The sequence below is a fragment of the Dasypus novemcinctus genome, chromosome 10 (genome assembly GCF_030445035.2).
Source record: "Dasypus novemcinctus isolate mDasNov1 chromosome 10, mDasNov1.1.hap2, whole genome shotgun sequence".
Taxonomy (NCBI): Eukaryota; Metazoa; Chordata; class Mammalia; order Cingulata; family Dasypodidae; genus Dasypus; species Dasypus novemcinctus.
This window is the reverse complement of record NC_080682.1, coordinates 103,675,918-103,697,405: the sequence shown is the minus strand read 5'-3', so window position 1 is coordinate 103,697,405 and position 21,488 is coordinate 103,675,918. Positions and strand designations below refer to the sequence as shown.

Here is a 21,488-nt window from a genome sequence, read left to right as displayed (position 1 = left end):
TGCAGGGGGAGAGGAAAGGCACACCCTCCCTCAGGCTGCTGGGCCTTCTGTTCTGTCTACCGGTTGCCCACCCTTAGTGTTCCACGGCCAGTAAGCCTCTGGATCCTCAGGCCTTCAAATCTATGCACCCAGCGTGTCCCCTGGGTGCCACGCCACGTCCTAGGTGCTGGGGATACAGTGGCAGACCAGACAAACAAGGACTCCCGGACGTTGCGTGGGGGCGGGGACACGGGCAGGAGGGTGAGATAGGCAATAAACATGCCTATTACAGAGCTTGGTAAACACCTCGCGGGAGGGTTGTGTGTTAAAGTTTAGTGCAAACATCCAAGCAGGACACCCAAGGCCACAGTCCACCGTCAGAGGGCCATTTCCCAGGACTCACTACTTGGTCTCCTCCCGAACATGGCTCAGGTGGGTTTGACCTGCCTATTTCGTTCCCTGTTCCGCTACCTGGAGTGCACACCTGCCATGCATAGAGGCCCGCCCCCAATGCAGCCTGTAGACAGACTGCAGCTGCCCCCCCCAACACACACCGCTTGAAACTCTACAGCACTTCGATTCTGTGCTTTGGATTTTCTTACTCAGCCTCAAACAACAGTGAGGGAATTCTAGGCCTTCTCTCTCCATTTATATTGAGAGCTCCTGTTAATTCGATTTTTCATTACTTCCTCCCTAAACTCCACAGGAGCTGCAGTCATTTGCTCAGTCAAGTCATGGCTGTGCAGTTTCCAGCGGGGAAGGGCTGGGTGAATCTAGCAGCTATGTAGAGGGGTGAGCTTCTGGACCCTAGAGCAGGACCCTCTGGGTTCAAATCCTGGCTCTTACTGTGTGATCTCCAGCAAGCTTACTTAACCTCTCTGTGCCTCGGTTTCCTCATCCTTATAATCAGGATAATTGGGTGTTATGAGAATCAGTGGGTTAACACAGTTAAAGCCCTCAGAGCTGTGCCTGGTACCCGGTAAGCATTCAAGAAATGTTAGCTATTATAATAGCTCATGCCGCGGATGTGCTCGTAAACAACTCCTCACACTCAAGCAAAACTGGCTGAGATGCACTCATGGGCTCAACATGCAGTCACACTTGGAGATGGGGAGGGGAGGGAACTGTATTCCCATTTTGGAGATGAGTAGAGAGTCAGGGAAGGCAGGGGCGTTTATTCATTCAACAAATATTTATTGAGCAATATTCAATTTCAGGTGCTGTCCCTTCCTCCTCACATAAAGTTACTGAAGCCTCAGAGGAGGGGCTTGGGACCCTGTATTTTAAACAGGCATTCCCAGGTGATTCTCAGCCCAGGGAAGTCTGGGAAAATGCTTGGATTCTAGGATACTAGGATACTTTCCATGTTCCAAGTTTGGACCTGGGATTTATGGATGGCAGATTACTGTAGCAGTTAGCAACAGATCTTGGGGTCTGACTAATTGGGTACAAATCTGTTTGCCACTTACTGGCTGTGTGACTTTAGGTAAGTGACTTAACCTATCAATGTCTCCTCTGTAAAATGGGGATAATAATAGTACTCAGAGTTGTTGTGAGAACTAGTTTATTTATGTGAAGTGCTTGGAACAGTGTCTGCTGCACAGTAGCTTTCATAAAAAGTGGGCTATTATTGCTACTTATTTTTAAAATCCATATCCATTTGGGCTTTTATTATTAACGTGCCCAGTTTAGACAAGCATCAGGGAGAAGCCCGGGGGTGGTGGATTTGGTGCTTTTTGCCCGAGGATCGGCTCTGTCTGCAGCGTTGGCGGCGTCTGTCTCATCAGGGAGACTCACCACCTGCTCCCTTCCTCTGGCAGAGCTTTCCTGAGCCAGGGAATTCCCTCCCATAGACGACTGACAGCAGCTCCCGGCATTCTGATGCCACATGCTCTGCCCACGGCAATACGGTGAGAATTGGATCACTCCTCGGGGCCAAAGCTGGACTGGGGAGACAGACAGGTTTAGAAATTGGAAATACCCACTTAGGAGGGTTGAAAATGAGAGAGGGAGTGTAGCCTGGAGAGGCTCCTGTACAAAAACTGGGCCAGCTTTGGCGAAGGGTGGTGCTCAGCTTTTTAGGCCACAGAATATGGGTGTGTGGATGTGCCACAGACAGGGGAAGGGTGGATGCCTAAAGAGGAGAGTCAAGATGCCAGGGTGTCTGCCAGCCCTCCGGGACATTGATTTTGGTTCACCGCCTCCGGGAGGGAGGAAGCAAGTGTGTTTTGTTTCGGCATTAACTCTGCAGGCTATGGGAAAAGAGGCGGGCAGGCTTCCTAAGCAGAGCAGGGCCTGCTCCCTTCACAGGCCAGCCTGCCGTGAGGAAGAGCTGCCGCCTCCTCTTCCTGCTGTCCCTTCTCTCCAATGCCACCTCCCCCTCGGGTCCCTGCCTGACTCCTCTCCCAGCTCAGCCAGATGTGTCCCCTCCACGCAAGGGGCTTACGGAATGGGAGCACCTCACGTCTTCCAGGCTGGGCCTTGGGAAAACTCGCTGGTGGAACCATGTTACAAATGAGGAAACCAAGGCTGAGGGAGGGCAGGGACTTCCCAGGTTTTCACAGTGAGTCAGGGGCAGAACTGGGACTGTGGAGGGACTCAACCCCCCCATGGAAATTCCTCTTTTAGTGTTTTATCTTTTAATTCACAAACAAAACCAGCACACAATGAAGGGAAACCAAAGGAAAACACATCCAGACACATAACGAAACTCACGTTTATGGGCCAGCGTGGTTGCGGGTATTTTATATAAACCTTCCCGTTTAATTTTTACCACAGCGTTACAAAGAACCATTATGTTCTCTTTTTTTTTTTTTTTTTTTTTACAGCAGATGATGGAATCTGGTTGCAAAGGGCTTTCAGAACTTGACCAAGAACCCACAGCTGGGCAGAGGAACCAGACATCCAACCCAGGTGTCTGCTTGACTCCAAACCCTTGTCCCCTCACCCCTGCATCCAAACCTGACCGTTCTAGGCATCCGTGACTGGCTTCACAGAGCCGTAATTACCGTGCTGTTCGTGCGGGAAGGCCCTTTTCAGAGTCCCAGGATAGGTGGTCACGTGCTCCTGTGGGCTCCCCAGTCCTTTACAGAGCACAACCACTTACTTCATTTAACCCGCACAACCTCCCCAGGAGTAAGGCAGGGCAGAATTTATTATTTTACATCTGTGGAAACAGGCTGAGAGGACAGTGATATGCCAAAAGTCACATGCAAGTGAGTGCCTGGAAAGGACTAGAACCTTGGTTTTCCTGACTCCTCATCTGGAAACCATGTGACTGTCCAGCTCCCTCCATTGCCCAAGGAACAACACGCATTGGCAGGGGCACCAGCTGGCTGGATAATTCTTTGCTCTAGTACCTGCCTCTTAGGGGCTCCCCTCTGGCTTCAGAACCCTGCTGCCTGGTAGAACCTGGGTCCCTATCATTCTCCTGACCCCGACTCTCTGCTGTGACCACTGGCTCATGTGTTGAGATTGGGACACACTGGAGGGCAGGGCCTGGGCTTCATCGACCCCAGCAGCCTGCTCGTGACAGGCTTGCTGAGTGACGGTGGAGAGAACCCAAGGCCTGGTCCTGCCACAGTGTGTCTGCATGTCCTCGGGAGAGCCCCTGCCCCCTGATCTCTAAGTCTCATTTCTACTGTGTTTGCGATTCCGTTTTGAGAGCTGACCAGTGGGGAGACAGGCCCCTTCCCACATCAGGCTGATCTGGAGGGCCGAGGTGGTGGTGTGGAAATTAGCTCAGGCAGGAGTGAAGGGGCAGGGAGGGGAGCTGGGGAAAGGTGACTGAGAGAGGAGGGAGGTGATTGGGGGTGTGGTCTGCAGAACTCAGCGTCCCCAGCTGCATCCCCCTTGTGGCCGGGTGGGGCTCCGGCAGGGAATGGATGCGTGCTTGCAAGCCTTCCTGAGCAGCTTGTCAAAGTGGGACCCGGATAATGACAGCAGGAAGTGGAGCCACGGACCCTAGGTGCAGGGAGGGTAGAGGATTGCCTTGATGTAGCACGGCCAGGTGGGCTGGGCTGCTGGCCACCTCTTCCGGAAACAGCCTTGGATGGAGTGCAGACCTGTTCCGGGTGCCTGCTCTGGGCTGGGGGCAGGGTTCTACCTGCGTTCTGGCCGTGCTGGAGGGCTGCCGTGCACTTTGCCTGGCTGGTTTCTCCAGGGAGCCCTATGGACCAGCAGAACAGCTTGTCCTTCAATATCTGCTGGAACACCTGCTCCACGATGGCTTGCAATCCTGGCTCTGACAGCCCTAGAATCCCAATCACTTTTGGTAGACCATGTAGCAGCATGCTGGAGGGAAAGCAGTTTCAGAGCCAGAGGGAGCAGGAAGCTAGGCCCTGCTCTCCTGTACTATTGTGGCCCTGGGCAAGTCATTTCACTTGTGAGCCTCGATCCGTGAAATCTGTGAAATGGGTTCATATATGCTGAGAGGTTGTTGTGAGAGTTGGAAACAATATAAATAACATACTTATAGCCATGCCTGAAAAGTGTGTGTGTGTGTGTGTTGGGGGGGGGGGAAGGCAAAATAAGTGGTAGTTGATATTAATTCCTTCCCAGGATGAGAATCCCATCAGTGCCCTCCTTGATGGAAGAGAGCCAGCTCCTGCTTGGACAGTCCCAGAGATGGGAGCTTATTCCCTCCAGGGGTAATTCTGCCTGGAAAATCTCCTTCCTTAGATACAGCTGAGACCTGTCCCACTTCTGCCTCTGGGGAAACAGTGCATGCTGCTCTGTGGCCAGGGGACACCTCTGTGGCATCCTCCTCATGAAATCTCAGGAGAGCTGATACAGCATAAGAGCAAGGCTCTGGAAGTCCTCGGCCTGTTTCAAAGGAGTATATTTTAAGTCAGGGTCACTTAAGTCTCAGAGATCCCTTTCCCTTCCCTGTGGAGTTTGGAACACATGGATTTTATCCTCTTGAGTGTGCTTTTTTCCTGCGCGAACTCTTCCCGTTCTTCTGAACATTTCTCACAGAGGTACATGGGAGGACAGAGTTCTGGTCCCAAATCTATCATTTCAGGGCAAATCACTTACCTTCACTGAGTTTCTGTTTCTTCAACTATGAAATGAAGAAATTATTCTATCTTATAGGGTTATGGTGAGAATTAACTTGGAAAACTAACATAAAAGTTTGGGGTTTAGAAAAAGTACTTGGTATGTACCAAACACATTTCCTAAAAATACACTTTGAAAAAGAAGTTAGCAGGTAAGCCCATCTGGTGTTGTTCCTTAGCTTGTTCTAACACCTCCAGAGGAAATCAATCCAGAAAGTCCATGCCACTTCTGGCTTCAGAATGATGCAAAATCAGAAGATTTCATCTGTGGCGAGTCTACTAAGTTCCAGGTTCATTCACTTACCTTATTCTGCAGAGGGGGACGGGGGGACGGAAGCCCAGAAAAGGCCCAGCAGGCCGTGGTAAAGACAGGATCCCAATTCTTCCAACATCCAGTACCTCTAAACCCCCAGCACTCTCTTACCCAGGAGGAAGGTAAAGGGAGGACATTCTCTGGGCCATACCAGTCGCACCCAGGACTGGGATTCAGCATTCACTATTCCTTCAGTTCATCTTTGTTGAGCACCTCCTATGCACGGAACACTCCACTGGGGCCAGCTCTATGTTACGCCTCCCCAGCTGGCCCAACTTGGAACCGTTGGTCTGGAACTCAGCTTTGGTGAAAGCCAGGTTGATTTTACCTTGCTCATCCCTGTATCCCTAGTGCCTGGTACAAGGCTTGGCACAAAATAGGAACTTGACAAATATTTTTTGAATGAATGATGAATTTTTTGAGCATTGGCTATGTGCCAGGCCTTGGGTTAGGAGAAGTTCTATTTCATACCATAAGTCTGCTAAGCTGGTGTTACACCCCCATTTAACAAATGAGGAAACAAAGACTGAAAGAGGTGAACTGACTAGCTAGAGCTGTGTCTGGACCTAGCTGCCTCCAGCCTGGGCTGAGCTGCTGCCCTAGAGCCCTCCTGCAGGGCTCTGGGGCACTTGTTTCCCTGCCCCAGGCCTTCCCAGATCTAACTGAAGATTCTTGTGAAGGGCTGAGTTTTGAATGGTTTCAAGGAAACCAGAAATAGCAATACTGGTCTAGTTCACAGCTTTGATTTTCACACTGTCCTGCACAGGAATTACGCTAACTCATTGTAAACATCCTGGGTTCAAGTTCCACCTTCCCGTTTTCTGGTACTCGGGCCTCTTCCAGCTTCACTCAATTTCCTCTTTTGCCTGACTACTGTGTGGGACCCCAACTTCTAATAAAACTGAGGGGCAATCCAGCTCACTCCCCCACAGCCCTGTGGCTCAGACAACGCCCTGGGCAGGGGGAAGAGGTATTTCCACTCTTCTAAGGACCCAAAGGGAGCCTGACACCTCTTTCCCCCGATGGTCTGGGCGGGGCACAGGAGGTCCTGCAGGGATGAGCCTCCTCACTGGCAGGTGCGGAAGCCTGAGCTCGTCCAGCCTGTCAGGGGCAGAGGGGGCTGGCACTGGAGACCCCAGACTTCCAGACAATGGCTTCCTCCATTGCTCCGTGCTGCCTCCTCTACTTGTCTTCATCGGTTATCATCCTTCACCCATTTCTCTATATTCCAGAGAACGTTTCTAACCCAGAGATTCTAGTCCTGCTGGTGCGACGCCCCGGAAAGGCCTCAGTCCTCCATGGGCCCATCTGTGAAATGGGCCCTGGCCTGAAAAGACCTCTCGTTTCCCTCCCAGCATAGAGTCCGCGCTCCTGGGCTTCAATGCTCGGTAACAGAGAGACGTATTTTTCTTTGCAGGACAAGTGCCCACCCCGGCACTGGCCAGGCACCTGCGGCCCGCAGCAGAAGGACTTGTCCATGTTCGCCCGCTTCGCGCTCAACTAGCTGGCCCATCCACTCAGGAGAGAGGGGTGCTGAAGCAAAAAACGCAATCCTCCTAGCACCTCCCCATCGCAAAAACTTCAGTCTGAGCATCGCTTTTCCCCCAACCCCTCACATACACTCACCCTCACACACCCTGAGCCGCAGAAGCCGGCGGGAGACGGGGGCGGCCTGTGCGCGTGCGTCGGCGCAGCGCCCTCTCCCGCCCCCGCGCGCGCCCCCGCGCCACGGCGCGCGCCGCGGCTGGCTGGCTGGCGGGAAAGCGCGCGGGAAGCCCCCGGCGGGCTCCCAGGGTGGGGGAGGGAGGGTGGGGAGCGTTTGGAACGTGCCACTCTCGGAGAGGACGGGGAGGTTTCCGAGCTCCGCTCCCGTTCCCACCCTCCCACCCGCCCACCGACCCGTTAGCTTCCCCCGGCCCCTGCCGCGGTCCGGCATCCCGCGCTCCCGCGCGGCAGCCCGGCCAGGCCCCCGGAGCCCGGCTCTCGCCTGAGCCGTTCCCGCCGCCGCCGAAGCGGGGCGCTGCGTCGCGCGGTGGGGCCGGAAATTCCCGCGGCCGGAGTGGCGGAGGCGAAGCCGAGCGCCGCCTCCCCGCTCCCGGGGCCGGGCGGGGGCGTTGGGCCCAGCGAGGGCCGGGCCGCCCGAGGGAGGGAGCAGGCGGGCGCCGCGGCCGCGGAGAGCAGCCGAGCGGGCGGCAGGCCGGGGTGCGGGCCACGCGGCTGCGCCTCACGCGGGGCTCGGCGGGCGTGGACTCCCCGCGCCCCCGCTCCCGGGCCCCCGCCCCCTCGCGGTCTCCGCCTCCTTCCTTCACACACCCCCGGGGGCCGGCCGAGCCCCAGGCCTTCCCTGCGCGCCTGCTCCTCCTTCCAGTCGTCCTCCGGCGCGGGTCCTCGGGCCGCCCGCCAGCTCTGCTCCCTCCGGGGGAGCCCTCGCTCTCAGGCTCTCCTTTCACACACACGCACACGCGCGCGCGCGCTCGCCGGGCCGCCCCCTCCACTCCGGCCCTCCTCCTCCTCCTCGTCCTTGCAAACGCCGCCGTCGGGGGAGGATTGATGTCCCTTCAGCATCATGCAGCCGCCGCCGAGGAAGGTGAGGGCGCAAGCGGGGGGCTTTGAACATTTGGGGGGGGGGGGCATGCGTACCGGGCACGCGGCGGGGCGACCGCTGAGTCCCCTCCCCCTTCTCGCCAGGGCCGTGACCGCCCTCGCCCGGGGCTTGTCACCGAGTCTGCTGCGAGTTGCCTTTCCGACCGAGGAGCGGCCGGGGCGGACGCCCTCCGCCGCGCCGGAGACCCCCGGCATTTCGCAGGAGTTTCGGGTGTGCATGTGTGCGCGCGCATGGCAGTGCTGCCCGCTGCAAAGTGCATTCTCGGGGCTGCGCCGGAGGGAGGCGAGGGAGCCCCTGCAGCTTTGCAGAGCCGTGTGCGTGTGTGATTGTTTAGTCTGCATCTGGTCGGAGCCCTCCGGCCGCTTGTCGCTTACCCCCGTGCCTTTGCAGATCTGCAGGGGATTTGTCTCGTGCCTCGCCTTGAGGATTGGCCTCCTTTTCCCACGAGGCTGCAGAAGTTGGAATAGTCACTGACTCCCACCCCAGGGAAATGCAAGAAATTAAAGGTTGACCGGTCCTGCCTTTCGCCCTCCAACCCCACTCCGCCTCCAGGCTCTGGGAATCGAGGAGGCGGCGGTGCTGCCCCCGGGAAAGGGACAACGGGACCGCGCGTGGCGTGTGCGCCACGAGCTGGGCTTGGATGGTCGGGGTGGGAGTGACGGGTCCCGCTGGCTTGTCAGCAGCCTCCCCGCAGCGCCCTTCGCGAACGGTTGCCTTGCCTCCTGGTCCCCGGCGTTTCCAGAGGCCGAGGCTGTGTCCTTGTCCTTTTAATCCTGCAGACGGTTGTGAGTGTCCACGCTGGGCGCAGGGTCGGGGGAGGCCTGTGTTCTCTCCTCCCCTCGTGGGCAAGCGTTTGCTGAATGCCTGGCTCGTGGCTGCTTCCCCCTCTCTCGCTCGCTCTTAATCCGGGTGTCTCCAGGGCAGGGTGCCCTTTACTTTCGCACCGGCACCCCCACCAGTCCCTCTAGTCCCGCGCTGGCGGCGGGGTTCCAGACCCGCCGTCACCCCGAGCCCCGGGGTCTCCCCGCGCGGGGCCTCGCCGGCTTGCAGTTGCTGTTCTCGCCGTTTCCTGTGGAACCGCCGCGGGACCGGCCTGCCGGGGTGACTTGAAAGCACGGCGAAAGCTGGAAGGTCGCCTTAGCTGTCTCCTTTGTGAGAAAGATTGTGATTTGACGTGCTGTCAGCGCGTCGAGGACGTCCCTTCTCGTAGCCGCTGTGGGATAATTTAGTCGACGCACAGTTTCTGATTGTGCGGATTTCGGTCCTTAGGTATTAGGTATTCTCCTGCTCGCTTCTCCCCCGTGCACGCTGCTCACCTTTCCTCAGGGCCGATGGCTTTTTGGGAGAACTAGAAGACAGCCTCTTCTAAAACCAGAAAAGCACTTCAGGACAGAACTTGGGCATGGAATGGAATGACTGGCAGTTTATTTTGCACCTTTTTAATCCAATTTTTGTACTGGCGTATTTCATGGCTTCATTTAGCTTCCCTTTTCAGGTTGTTTGACTAGTTTTTTCGTTAAATAAGTGTCTTCAGTAAATAAAATCAGGTCGTTAGCAGTGAATGTGTGGTCTTAAGGGGAGCATTGAGCAGGAGGCTTATATTCTGACAAGTATTAAGTATCTTCCTAAGTAATTTTTGTTGTTAAAGTTGCAGCAAGGCCTTCATAAATGTGTGGTGTGTTTTAGGTGAAAGTTACACAAGAACTGAAAAACATTCAAGTTGAGCAGATGACAAAACTTCAAGCCAAGCATCAAGCAGAATGTGATTTGCTTGAAGATATGAGGTAAGGTTACAGTAAATAGTTTGAGAATTGTATCTCTATTTCCAAGAACCTTTGAGTTACCAAACCCCAGGAACTGATGATGGAATTTCCTTTTGGATTTCCTGCTTTAAGGCTGTTAAAGCTTTGACTCAGCTGGAAATTATAACTGGAACTAACACAATAAAACTTTTTTTCTTCAGTGGGGGAACCCTGTAATGTACACATACCGTTATGAAAAAACAAGGAGCCTTAAAAGTTTTTCTATAAAATGATAACTTTTGAGATAGAAATTCTTATTTAAATAATCTTTCCACTGACTTGTAACAATTATTTATTGACCTTAACAATTTTAAGAAGTTAGATTTTTAAACCATCTGCAGTTAATGGTTAATATCTGGAAGTGAGCTGGTCAACCCCACACGATTATTAAACACTAGCAATATTTGTGAGAACATGACAAATAAGGTCTTTGAATGTTTAAAGTTACCTGTAATCATAATCAAGATAACTTTGAATTTAATAGGTAAGACATATTGCCAACAGTACTTGTGAAAATCAGTAATTTCATTATAGAGAGAAGCACAACTCATTTTACTGAAGGAAATGCCATTTATTTTATTTATCAGTCCTATAATACAATCTGACAGTTTAACCAGTGTATATTTAGATTATGGAAGATGGTTTACATGTTGAAATTGAGTGGCTGCAATTCTTATTTCTCTTCATTAATACATTTATCACATTAGAATTGGATCTATAAGCCTCATTGGTTGCCTGTTTTTCCTGTGGTACACTAACCTCATTTTGGTTTCATGAAAATTTTAACTATTTATTGTTATAATAAAATTAAAGGTGTTTGTAGAGCTAAATTGTTTGTAGCCCAAGGAGTTTAGTTTGAGTTCTTTTTTCTTTCCCCATATTTAACTTGGATGCTATTTATGAGCTTTTCTGCTGCATACTTTTCTTTTCATGGTTTTTAAGGAAGGCATATAAATCTAGTTTCAACCGAACTTGGATATACCAAGGTCATCTTTTTCTGGCCGAAAAGTACTCTGTATCAATTCTGTGTTTGTTTCTTTTTGTTTTTCTCATGGCCACAAGGAAATTTTTAGACTTAGTTCCTTTGTAAGGAAAATTCAGAGTTCTTAAGATCTCTTAAGTGGACTGAAGTATTTTAGTAGAAATCTCTAGATGAAGAAAGTAATCAATTTTCAGAAGCAGTTCAGGAAGGCAAAATTAGTATGTAAGTAAAGACCTGGGTGTGATATGAGTCGTCAGTGGTCATTAAGTCCTGTTGATTATACCATGTAGGCTTCTTCGTTGCATTGTTTTCTTTTTCCCCTGTGGCCGGTACCTTGATTCAAGAGCTTGTGGTCGAGAATAGGGGCATTGGAGTCAGCCAGTCCTGGGTTGTGTCTAGGCTCTGTTACCTCCTAGCTCTGTTGACTTCTGGAAAATGACTTAACTTTTCTAAACGTCAGTTATTTCATCTATAAAATGGGATGGTAACTCATAGGGTTGTTGTACGGACAAGTGGCAATATAAATACTATGTATGCGTAACCACCGCTCAGTTGATGGAGGTTGCTGCTCCTGCTGTTCAGGTGCTTGTATATTGTTCATGACCCTATCACGTTTCAACTGCATTATTGCAATAATACCCTATTTATTGCAGTAGTAGTCCTTGTATCTTCCTCCCTCCAATCTCTCCTTTTAAATGTCTTGCTGCTAATTAGCTTTCCAAAAACTTTGTTTATTATATAGCAGGCTGTCTGTGATCTTCCAGTTAATAAAGGCAAAACACCTTGTCCTAGCATATATGGCCTTCTGCAGCCTAGCTGCAAGCTTCCTTTCCTGGCTTAGTAGCTACCATTTCATGCCCACACAGCCTTCCTCCTCATCCCCCTTTCTGTGGCCTCTCAACTTCTGGCTATCTGATTGCGCTCCCTACATACATGCCTTTGTTTGTACTCTTCCCTTTGCTGCTGATAGTCTTCTTCCCACTTATTCACCTGGCCAATTCTGGTTATGAGGAACTCCACAAGCTGTGATCTCAAAAGGATTTTCATTTTGCACATGCTTCTGGTTTTGCCCTTTTCATTTGAATTGTTATTAGGGGCTAAATTTTATTGCTTTTTCTATCTACTGTAGCCTTTATTTAGGCTGGCAGAATTATCAAATGATTGAAACTGATCGTATTTAAATTTCGCTTATTTTTCTTATTTTATAAGCTCTGTAGGGGGCTTACACTGATGTGTGTAGAGCTTGTGTTATACTCTTGTTCATGGGGGCACTTTAAAAGTACTATGATATTTGATGTATATATCTCCATTTATATATGACATATAAATGCAGAGATTTTGGTGGGTTTTTCTTTTCTTTTTCTTTTTTTTTTAAATTTATTTATTTCTCTCTCCACCCCCCCCCCCCAAGTTGTCTGCTCTCTGTGTCCATTCACTGTATGTTCTTCCGTGACCGCTTCTATCCTTATCAGTGGCACCGGGGATCTGTGTTTCTTTTTGTTGAAATCATCTTGCTGTGTCAGCTCTCTGTGTGTGTGGTGCCATTCTTGGGCAGGCTGCACTTTCTTTCATGCTGGGCGGCTCTCCTTACAGGGCGCACTCCTTGTGCGTGGGGCTCCCCTATGTGGAGGGACACCCCTGTGTGGCAGGGCACTCCTTGCACGCATCAGCACTGTGCATGGGTCAGCTCCACATGGGTCAAGGAGGCCTGGGGTTTGAACCACGGACCTCCCTTGTGGTAGACGGATGCTCTATCCATTGAACCAAGTCTGCTTCGTGGGTTTTTCTTTCTGTATCAAATAAGGGGATGAATCCCTTCATTCCCATATAGTTGTGAACAGGATACTATATTACCTGCTAATGAGTTTAGGTTTTAGAATTTTTTTTTTTCATTGTTCTTGTTGGTTTTTATTTTTCTTTTTATTATTTTTAAAAAAGCTTTAGATTGTATAAATGTTACATTGAAAATATAGGGGATTCCCATTTACTTCACCCCTTCTCCCTCCCACACTTTACCCCATTAATAGCATCTTTTATTAGCGTGGTACATTTGTTACAATTGATGAACACTTATTGAAGTATTGCTACTAACCGTGGTCTATAGTTTACATTATGGTTTACACTTTGCTCCACACAGTTTTATAGGTTTTGACAAACATACAATGGCCTGTATCCGTTATTGCAGTGTCTTGCAAATGGTTCCAAATGTACCAAAAATGACCCGTGTTACACCTATTCTTCCCTCTCCCTCCCCTCAGAACCTCTGATGACCACTGCCTTTATAGCAATGTTACAAGTTCTTCCATTACTCAAATAATAACAAGTCTACTTTAGTCTATAGGTGCAGTCCCCCTTACGTTTGTTCATTCCTCAGTCTTGAGGATTTTGGGATGGTGATGCCCACCCTGCTTCCAATTGAAAGGGGGCTTAGAACCTATAGGGCAGATGGATGGAACTGTTTGCAGTTGTAGATAACTCTGGTTTTTGGGTTGGGCTTTGTCCATCACCATCCTTGTGTTAGTTGTCCTGGGCGAGCCTGATGAATTGGAGGGTAGGTGTTGGCTGCAACTGCTGAGATTCCAGGCTCAACTGGCATATGAACAGCTGGAAGATTTAAGTCTCTGGAACACAGATTTAATGGTTCAAATATAAAGGGGTATAAGAACCATGTACAGGAAAATTATAAATGAGTCTGACTCTGTTACACTGGGGGGATAAGTTATCATATATTCCCAGATAAGGCCCACTAATGGGGTGTTGAATTCTTGGGGTTGTCTGCCCTGCCTGTAGTGCCCAGATGTCTCTAGAGCCCTCAGGGTCCCCCTGCTTGAGACATTCTTTACTGTGGCCGTCAGTGAAATACTTCTAAGATGTGCATAATTGTAACCTCTGGAATGACCTCCCTACTTGCTTTAAAATCTCTTAGCCAGGGTGGCGGACTTGGCCCAGTGGTTAGGGCGTCTGTCTACCACATGGGAGGTCCACAGTTCAAATCCTGGGCCTCCTTGACCCGTGTGGAGCCGGCCCATGCGCAGTGCTGATGCGCGCAAGGAGTGCCCTGCCACGCAGGGGTGTCCCTACGCAGGGGTGTCCCTACGTGGGGGAGCCCCTCGTGCAAGGAGTGCGCCCCGTAAGGAGAGCCGCCCAGCGTGAAAGAAAGTGCAGCCTGCCCAGGAATGGCGCCTCACACACTGAGAGCTGATACCACAAGATGCGCAACAGAAAAAAGAAGCAGATTTTTGTGCCGCTGACAACAACAGAAGCAGACAAAGAAGACGCAGCAAATAGACACAGAGAACAGACAACCGGGGTGGGGGGGGAAGGGGAGAGAAATAAATAAATAAATAAATCTTAAAAAAAAAATCTCTTAGCCATAAAAACTCATTTGTATTTAATATTTTCACTTTTTGGTCAAGGTGTTTTTCCAAATGCATCATTAGTTGGTGCTTGGTAATAATCTTTTGGTACCAGGGAGGCTCATCCCCGGGAATCATGTCCCATGCCAGGGGGAAGGTAGTGAGTTTATATGCTGAGTTTGGCTTAGAGAGAGGCCACATTAGAGTAACAAGGAGGCTTTCCTGAGGTAACTTCTAGAAAATATATAATACTAGGCTAAGTTTCAATTTTGCAAGAACAAGGTTCGTAAGTATAAGCATCAGTATCAAGGGCCTGGCATATTGAGGTCTCTTCTTCTTCGCTAGGCACTGCCCATGTACTCTAGGGATTCTTTTTTTTTTTTTTAGGTACCAGGACCTCATATGCAGGAGGCTGGCACTCAGCCACTGAACCACATCAGCTCCCCAGAGTTGACTCCCTCGTCTGTTTTGCTCATTTGTTTTTGCTTATTGTCTGTTCTTATCTACTCCTTGTCTTTGCTTATTGTTTGTTTTCTTTAGGAGGCATTGGGAACTGAACCCAGGACCTCCCATGTGGTAGTGGTAGGCAGGTGCTCCACTGCTTGAGCCACACCCAGTCCCTAATTCTTGCCACTCTGTTAGAGAATGTAGTAGGACTATCTAGGATGGGAATTCAATATTCTTTCAGTTTTTGTGTGGGTCTCCACCCACTGAGACAGCACCGCGTGACCACTTGAACATATTCATTTTCCATAGAGGCATACCACAGTTGCACCTCTTACGGTGCGTCTCCCTACCACCGATACTCCGTGATCCTCCCCTACCACAGTTGTGACTCTTTAGCAATCCAAAACCTCCCCAAAAACAAAGCCAAAAAAATTAAAATTATTTAAAAAACAGAAAATGAAATATATATATATAACTTTTTTGCACTGTCTTTTATTGTTGTAAGATCTGTTATCTTTTATGTACAGTGACAATTTCTTCTGCACATTCTCCCAGTGTCTAATTTTTTTTTCTACTTTATTTTCAAAGCTTTAGGTAATACAAAAGTCACATAGAAAATATAGGGGATTTCTATACCTCACTCCTTTTCCCTCTCCATTTTCCCATATATATTTATAAAATATATAAAATATATTTATAAAATATATAAAATATATAAAAAATAATAAAAAAATATATTTTTGTGGTAAGATTGAGTTGGAAGTTGAAATTTGGTATTCTTGGTATTCTTCATAACTTTAGTTGCTTGAGGGAGCAAAATGGTATGATTTTTCTGGCAAGTGGAATGACCTTTAAAAAATTCGTTAGAAATACCTGAACTTTAAAATCAGTTTTTTTTAAAACAAATCAGTTTTATTGATATAGTTAATATAGCATACAGTTCATCTAAAGTGAATAATCAATGGTATTAGGTATAATCACATAGTTATGCATTCATTACTTCAGTCATCATTAGAGTATTTATTTTCATTATTTCAACAAAAATACCGATAAAAAAAGTACAAGAAAATTCATCACTCTTGATCTCTCTAAGCTTCCCCAGCAGTCCATAGCTCCTATTTCTGGCTATTCTTGCACAATTACTTACTTATTTGTTAAGCAGTTTTATTGAGATACGTTCATATACCGTACTATCTATCCACAGTGTGTAATCAATGGATTTTAGTATAATCACAATTTTGTGCATTCATTACCACATACATTTTCAGAATAGTTTCATTTTCCAGAAAGAAAAACTTCACACCCCTTAGCAGTCCTTTCCCAGCACTACATAAGCACTGATCTACTTCATCTTTATAAATTGTAAAACCAGGTTTTTATTTGTATTTAGTTATACAAGATCTTGCCTGCTCTCCCTGAAACCCTACAAGCAGCACTAGTCATTGGTGTCCCTCCCTCCAAATTTCATGCTGTGTTTATGAATTCACTCAGAAAGGGCAAAGAGTTTTTCATTTTTGATATAAAGAAATTAGTATTAAACAGAAAGTTTTTATGACTTAAAGTTACAATAAAAAAACCTAATATATTAAGATGTAAAAAGAATTTTATGCTGGGTTATGGCTAATTTCCTCTCTCTCCCCCTTCTGGTCTTCTGGAATGTAAGGGAGGAGACCAATTACGATACAGTGTTTTTCCTTTGCTTCCCTCCCCTTCTTCATTTGTTCCAGGGATGCATTGGGAAACTGGTGTATTGGGAGTAATATATGAGAAGGAAAGATAACTCATTTGGTGTTAATCAGGGACATTCCATGGTTTGGGGAGAATTTAAACAGAAGTGCTTCCTCTTGACATTTGCTGTCAGCAGTAGAAAAGCACACTTTAATTTTAGTTTATTACTGTTTTTTTCACTCTTTGCTTTATAAGTCACTTAGAAGTAAATTTCTAAACACTACAGCCTATGTATTTTTCTTCTTGGTATTGTTTATTCTTCAGACGTGCTAAGTAGAATCATTGAAGACAGGTTCTTTGCAAAAACCCAGAATATAAAGAAGGATCTTCTTAGTAGATGTTTTTATGAAAAAGTTTAGAATTTTAGAGTCAGATTGTTGCTATCAAGTTTGTTCATTTTATGGATGAAAATAGAAACTGAGGCATAGTGAGGACTCATATTTTTCCTCATTTGTGGATGTAGTGTGTTACATCTGTGGTTCTCAAGCTTTTAATCAAAGGACTCATCATAGGTCCCATGGTTTAAAATATGTTGCCTACCAAACAATGCATTATTAACTAATAATTTGTTTTGTTTTTTACTTTTCATACATTGAGGTATTAATTCTGGCTTAATATTTTGAAACCATTAACATGAGTCTAGACAAAGGTAAAGACACTTAAGTTTAATTATCTCAGAAAAAAAAGCTAAATGTATGGTTTCTCACAGATATTCTAAAAAATTGAAACTGGCTCAAGAAACACTTTTGCTGACACCTAGAGATCTAGAGATCCTTAAGTGAGAAATTACTGTACCATATACCTTGTCTAAACTCATCTGTAGTTTGTTTAATTTAATTCATTTTATTTATTTTTAACTGTGGTAAAATAAACATAACAAAATCATTTTAACCATTTTTAGGTGGACAGTTATGTCACATTAAGGGTATTGACAGTGCTGTGTAACTTTAACCACTAGGTATTCCCAAACTGAAGTTTGTTATCTGTTAAGTAATAACTGACCATCTCCCCTACCTCCCAACCCCTGGTAACCACTATTCTGCTTTCTGTCTTTATGAATTTGCTAATTCTAAGTATTCATAGAAAGTAAATAATATGTTTGCTCTTTTGTGTCTGGCCTATTTCACTTAACACGTCTAGGTTCATCCACATACCAGCACTTCATTTCTTTTTATAACTAAATAATAAGATGAGCCTCTTTGCGTGTTTTCATTGGTATTTGTACACTTTTTTGGAGAAATGTCTAATTAGATCCTTTGCCTATTTTTAAATTGGGTTTTTGTGTTATTGGGTTGTAAGAGTTCTTTACGTATATTATATTATATATATATAATCAGGTATATGATTTGTAAACATGTGCAGTATTTTTTCCCGTTTTGTGGAAGATGCATGTAAGGTGATTCTTATGCAATCTAAATTTTGAGAACCACTGAAACAGTAGACAGGACAAAGGCTTACAAAGTAAAGGATTGAATCCCTGCTCTGTCACTTATTAGCTGGGTAAGCCAGGACAGGTTATTAAGTCTCATATTTTGTATATGTAAAACAAGGTTAGTGTTTACCTTTTTGCTTTTCTGTAAAAGTTATATGTGAAATACAAAGTATGGTTGGTATTTAGCACTGGTAGCTGCTGTGTTAGTGGCCCAGGGGAGATGTTTTCTAATTCAAAATAACAAAGGAATTATTGTGTTTCATCAGTTCTAAAGGAGCACATTTTTTTAACATTGCTACATCTCTAAAATCAAGGTGCATTTTACGGTTGATTTTGTCCTTGATGCAGTTATCATTGTCTCTTCATGCAAGGAACTTGCAGAATAGGTGTCAGCAGGCTTGCCAAAGATCCCAGAGACAATGGTTGGAATACGAGTGTTTGCTTCCCCAGGCTTCTGATGATACAGAGAGTGATACTATGTAGAAAAACCAGGATACCAAGGACTGATTCAAGAAAGTGATTCAGAAGAGTTCCATGAATGTGATCAATTTATGAACCAATTTATTGTTTATCTTTTCCTTGGTATGTATGCACAAGAGTGATAAATGCTAAAAATCTGACTAAATAAGTTTGAAAGAGCTTTTTTAATAAGTATAAATAAAAATTCTAAATGATAGCCATTGTAGCAATTTAATTGGTACCATTTTTTCTTAATGGAACATAAAGTAATATCTTGCAGTCAAGACACAAGTGGTGTGTTAGAGATGATGAAAACAAGGAGTTGTAGATCTAGTGCTAGACCTAGGTCTTTCACCCAGCAATCAATTTTCCTTTTTTTTAATCCCGTGTTGTTTCAAACTAGAATTTAAAAAAGATGTAAATTATAAGAGGGAGAATTAGAAAGAAAAATAGAAAGCTGCAGGGAAAAAAATCAAGTAGGACTACACTCTTCTTTGTGAGAGAGGGAAAAAGGTTTACCTGATTTTAAAATTAATAAAGGATAACATGGAACTTTAACTGACGAATTCAAATTTTAAATATGTACTTTACATTCATATTATGGTCAGTTATGGAAGGGGAAGACTTAAGAATAGGAGATGCACACTAGGCAGGGGAAGTAGGGAAATATAGTTTTAGAGGGTCTAATTAAAATTTTTTTGTTGTTGCAGACCACTGCTTACTTGAATTGAAAACTTTGGGATTTTAGTAGTACTTCTTCCTAATGCTATTTAATGGTTTATTAGCCAATAAGCCATTGTTTATAGATCTTTATCTGTTCTTAAAATTTAAAGATTTGGTTTTGTATGGGATGGCCATTGCAGTTCACTGCAGAACAAGTTATTTTCTGATTTATAGACTTGAATGGAGGATATTCTACTGAGCCAGGTGGAATTAAACTAAGGACTAGTAAGGAAGGTTAATACTACTACTTCGGTAAAGAACAAGAAGTGTTGAATAATTTTTGTGTTTACTTTTCCGTGATTTGGTTTTTTTAACCACGCCTGGGTTTATAGATATAAGGGATGGTTAAAGTGATCTGTGTGATAAAGGATAGCAGTAATATACCAGAACGGGTTTAGAGGCTTGCAACCTGGGTGTGAATCCTAGTTCTTAATCTCTTTTTAGCTGTGTGACTTTAAGCACAAATCACTTAAGCTTCTCTGAGCCTCATGTTTCTCATCTGTAAAATAGTAATAATTATTATATAATACCTTTCGTTTTTTTGACAATTAAATCAATGCATTTAAAACCTTTCTTGCACAGTGTGTGGTATGTAATAGGTGCTCAATAACTGCTTGTGGATTTGTAATGTTGAGCAATTGAGAAGATTAATTCATAAATTTTGGTCTGTGATTTACTCATTTCCTAAAGGGTTAATCTGTGGGCTAAAAAATGTAATGGACCTCAAAGATGAACATTGAAGTGATGCTAAGGAACCTCTTTAGCAAAGTCAGCAGTCCTAGACGCCTTCTATATTTCTGGGTCCCCTTGTAATTGTTGCATGGCTTCTGCAGCTCTAAGCGTCATAGTCTTATACCACTTACGGTGGAAGAAGGGTAAGGAAGGAAAGTTTTTCCTTATGTGAAATTTCCCTCCAACTTCCCTCTTTTCTCTTCTCCCCCTCTCTCCTGCCTGCCTTCCTTTTTTCCATCCTTCCTGTCATCTACCCACCCACCCATCCATCAGGGTAAACAGTATTTACCAGAAATTATCCTAATACTTTACTTTACATCTCGTTAGCTGAGTTTGCTCTGTATGCCCATGCTTGCCTGGATGCAGAGGAGCTGGGAAAGTGAATTATATTCTGGGAGGTAAGGAATAAGGTAATAATGGTGGCAGTAATATATTTTATCCTGTTTGCCACAGGGACTCATTTCCAGTTTACTCTTAGTGGTTCCCATGGAAGTATATTAAAAAAAATACATGTTGGGGTTAGATTGTGAGGGATATAGCCAAAATTCCACTTGTCCCAAGCAGACTGGGAATCAGGGGCTCCTTAGAAACCATTTGTGCCTCCTCTTCCCAAGTCTTTTTGAATTCAGTCTTAGGTCAGGAGTAGGTTTCTGTATTTGCCATTGGTAATGGACCAATAGGCCAGTGGCCTCTCAGAGGAGTTTCCTCTTAGGAATACAGGACTGTCTAAAGACCTTGCCGCTTTTGGTCTCCTGATAATTTGGAGAAATGGTGGTTGAAGGGCCCTCCAGGCAATTGTATTTTTGCTGAACTTCTTTTACTTCTCTGGTGAAAGCATTAGTAAGTAGGAATGTGGCTAAACTGAAAGTAAGGAAGGACAAAAAAGAGCTAAATTCACTCCTAGCTAGCTGAATAATTTCCCCCTTCATAATTGAGGATTGGCAGTTCACTCTTGAAAGTGTAAAGCATGAAGCCTTTTATCTCAAGGGGCCTGTGGTGGCAAATCGATGCTTTTCTTGGTAAACCCTTCGAATGTTCATTTGAATCTCACAGGCGCCATTCTGTTTTGTCTGTCTTCAGGAGTGATCTGATGCAGAAGCAGAAGTTAATTTATAAATCTGGTTTGTGCTATTAGCTCTTCAGTGACTAATATGGGAACTAGGCACAGAAACTTGTAACTTTCTTCTTTGTTCCACTGCTGCAGATTTCCTGTCATATGTTGGTCAGTCCTGACTTGTAGAACCTTAGCTGATGTTTTTGTTTATTTCATTTTATTGTGTCCTCTGTATTCCTTGGTCACGCTTTATTTTAACATTCCATTTGATCTCCTTTTTGGCATTCATGTGTGAGTCTCTTGTTATCCAGATGTTTTCTGTTTTGTGAGCTTTGAAATAATTCCAGTTCAAAAAGAAAATGTTATTTCTGGTGTTAGGAGAAGTGTTACTGTGTCTGTGGCCCCACAGGAAACAATTGGAGCATATTTCCTCAGATTGTGTTTTAGTGGTATTTTTTTCCCCCTAGAACATTGAGGGGAAGGGGATTTTATTGTTTATCCTCTTTTATATGTTTTGAATTTTGAACATGCAAATATAACTCTCAAAGTGAAATTTAAATATTCAGTAGTATAGGTAAACATTTATTTGCATGTGGATCATTTTTGTTGGTGCTAAAATGTCACTTTGGCTTTTAGTTTTTAGGGAAGTTATTATCAACATTAATAGACTTTACAGATTAATTCTAAAGTTGAACACTACAGATATTAAGAATACTTGATTTACAGACTTTCCTGCATAAATTGAACTAGCCTTTCGTTGGTTGTAATTCAGAGGTTGGAGAAACAGATTTTATATACTACTATATTCCTTTGTTAATG

At 45.5% G+C, this 21,488-nt stretch overlaps 1 protein-coding gene across 2 annotated transcripts in view; it reads left to right on the top strand.

Annotated features, from left to right (window-relative positions):
- The first annotated feature begins 7,458 nt into the window (after positions 1 to 7,458).
- Positions 7,459 to 21,488, top strand: part of FCHSD2 (FCH and double SH3 domains 2) — a 359,152-nt gene continuing 345,122 nt past the window's right edge. The window contains exons 1-2 of one of the 2 annotated variants that reach the window (XM_058305914.2): positions 7,459 to 7,936; positions 9,641 to 9,738. In XM_058305914.2, the coding sequence (XP_058161897.1) occupies positions 7,916 to 7,936; positions 9,641 to 9,738 (119 nt within the window). In that variant the 5' untranslated portion in view covers positions 7,459 to 7,915. The remainder of the gene's footprint in view (positions 7,937 to 9,640; positions 9,739 to 21,488) is intronic. The other variant, XM_071218257.1, reaches the window with a different exon arrangement.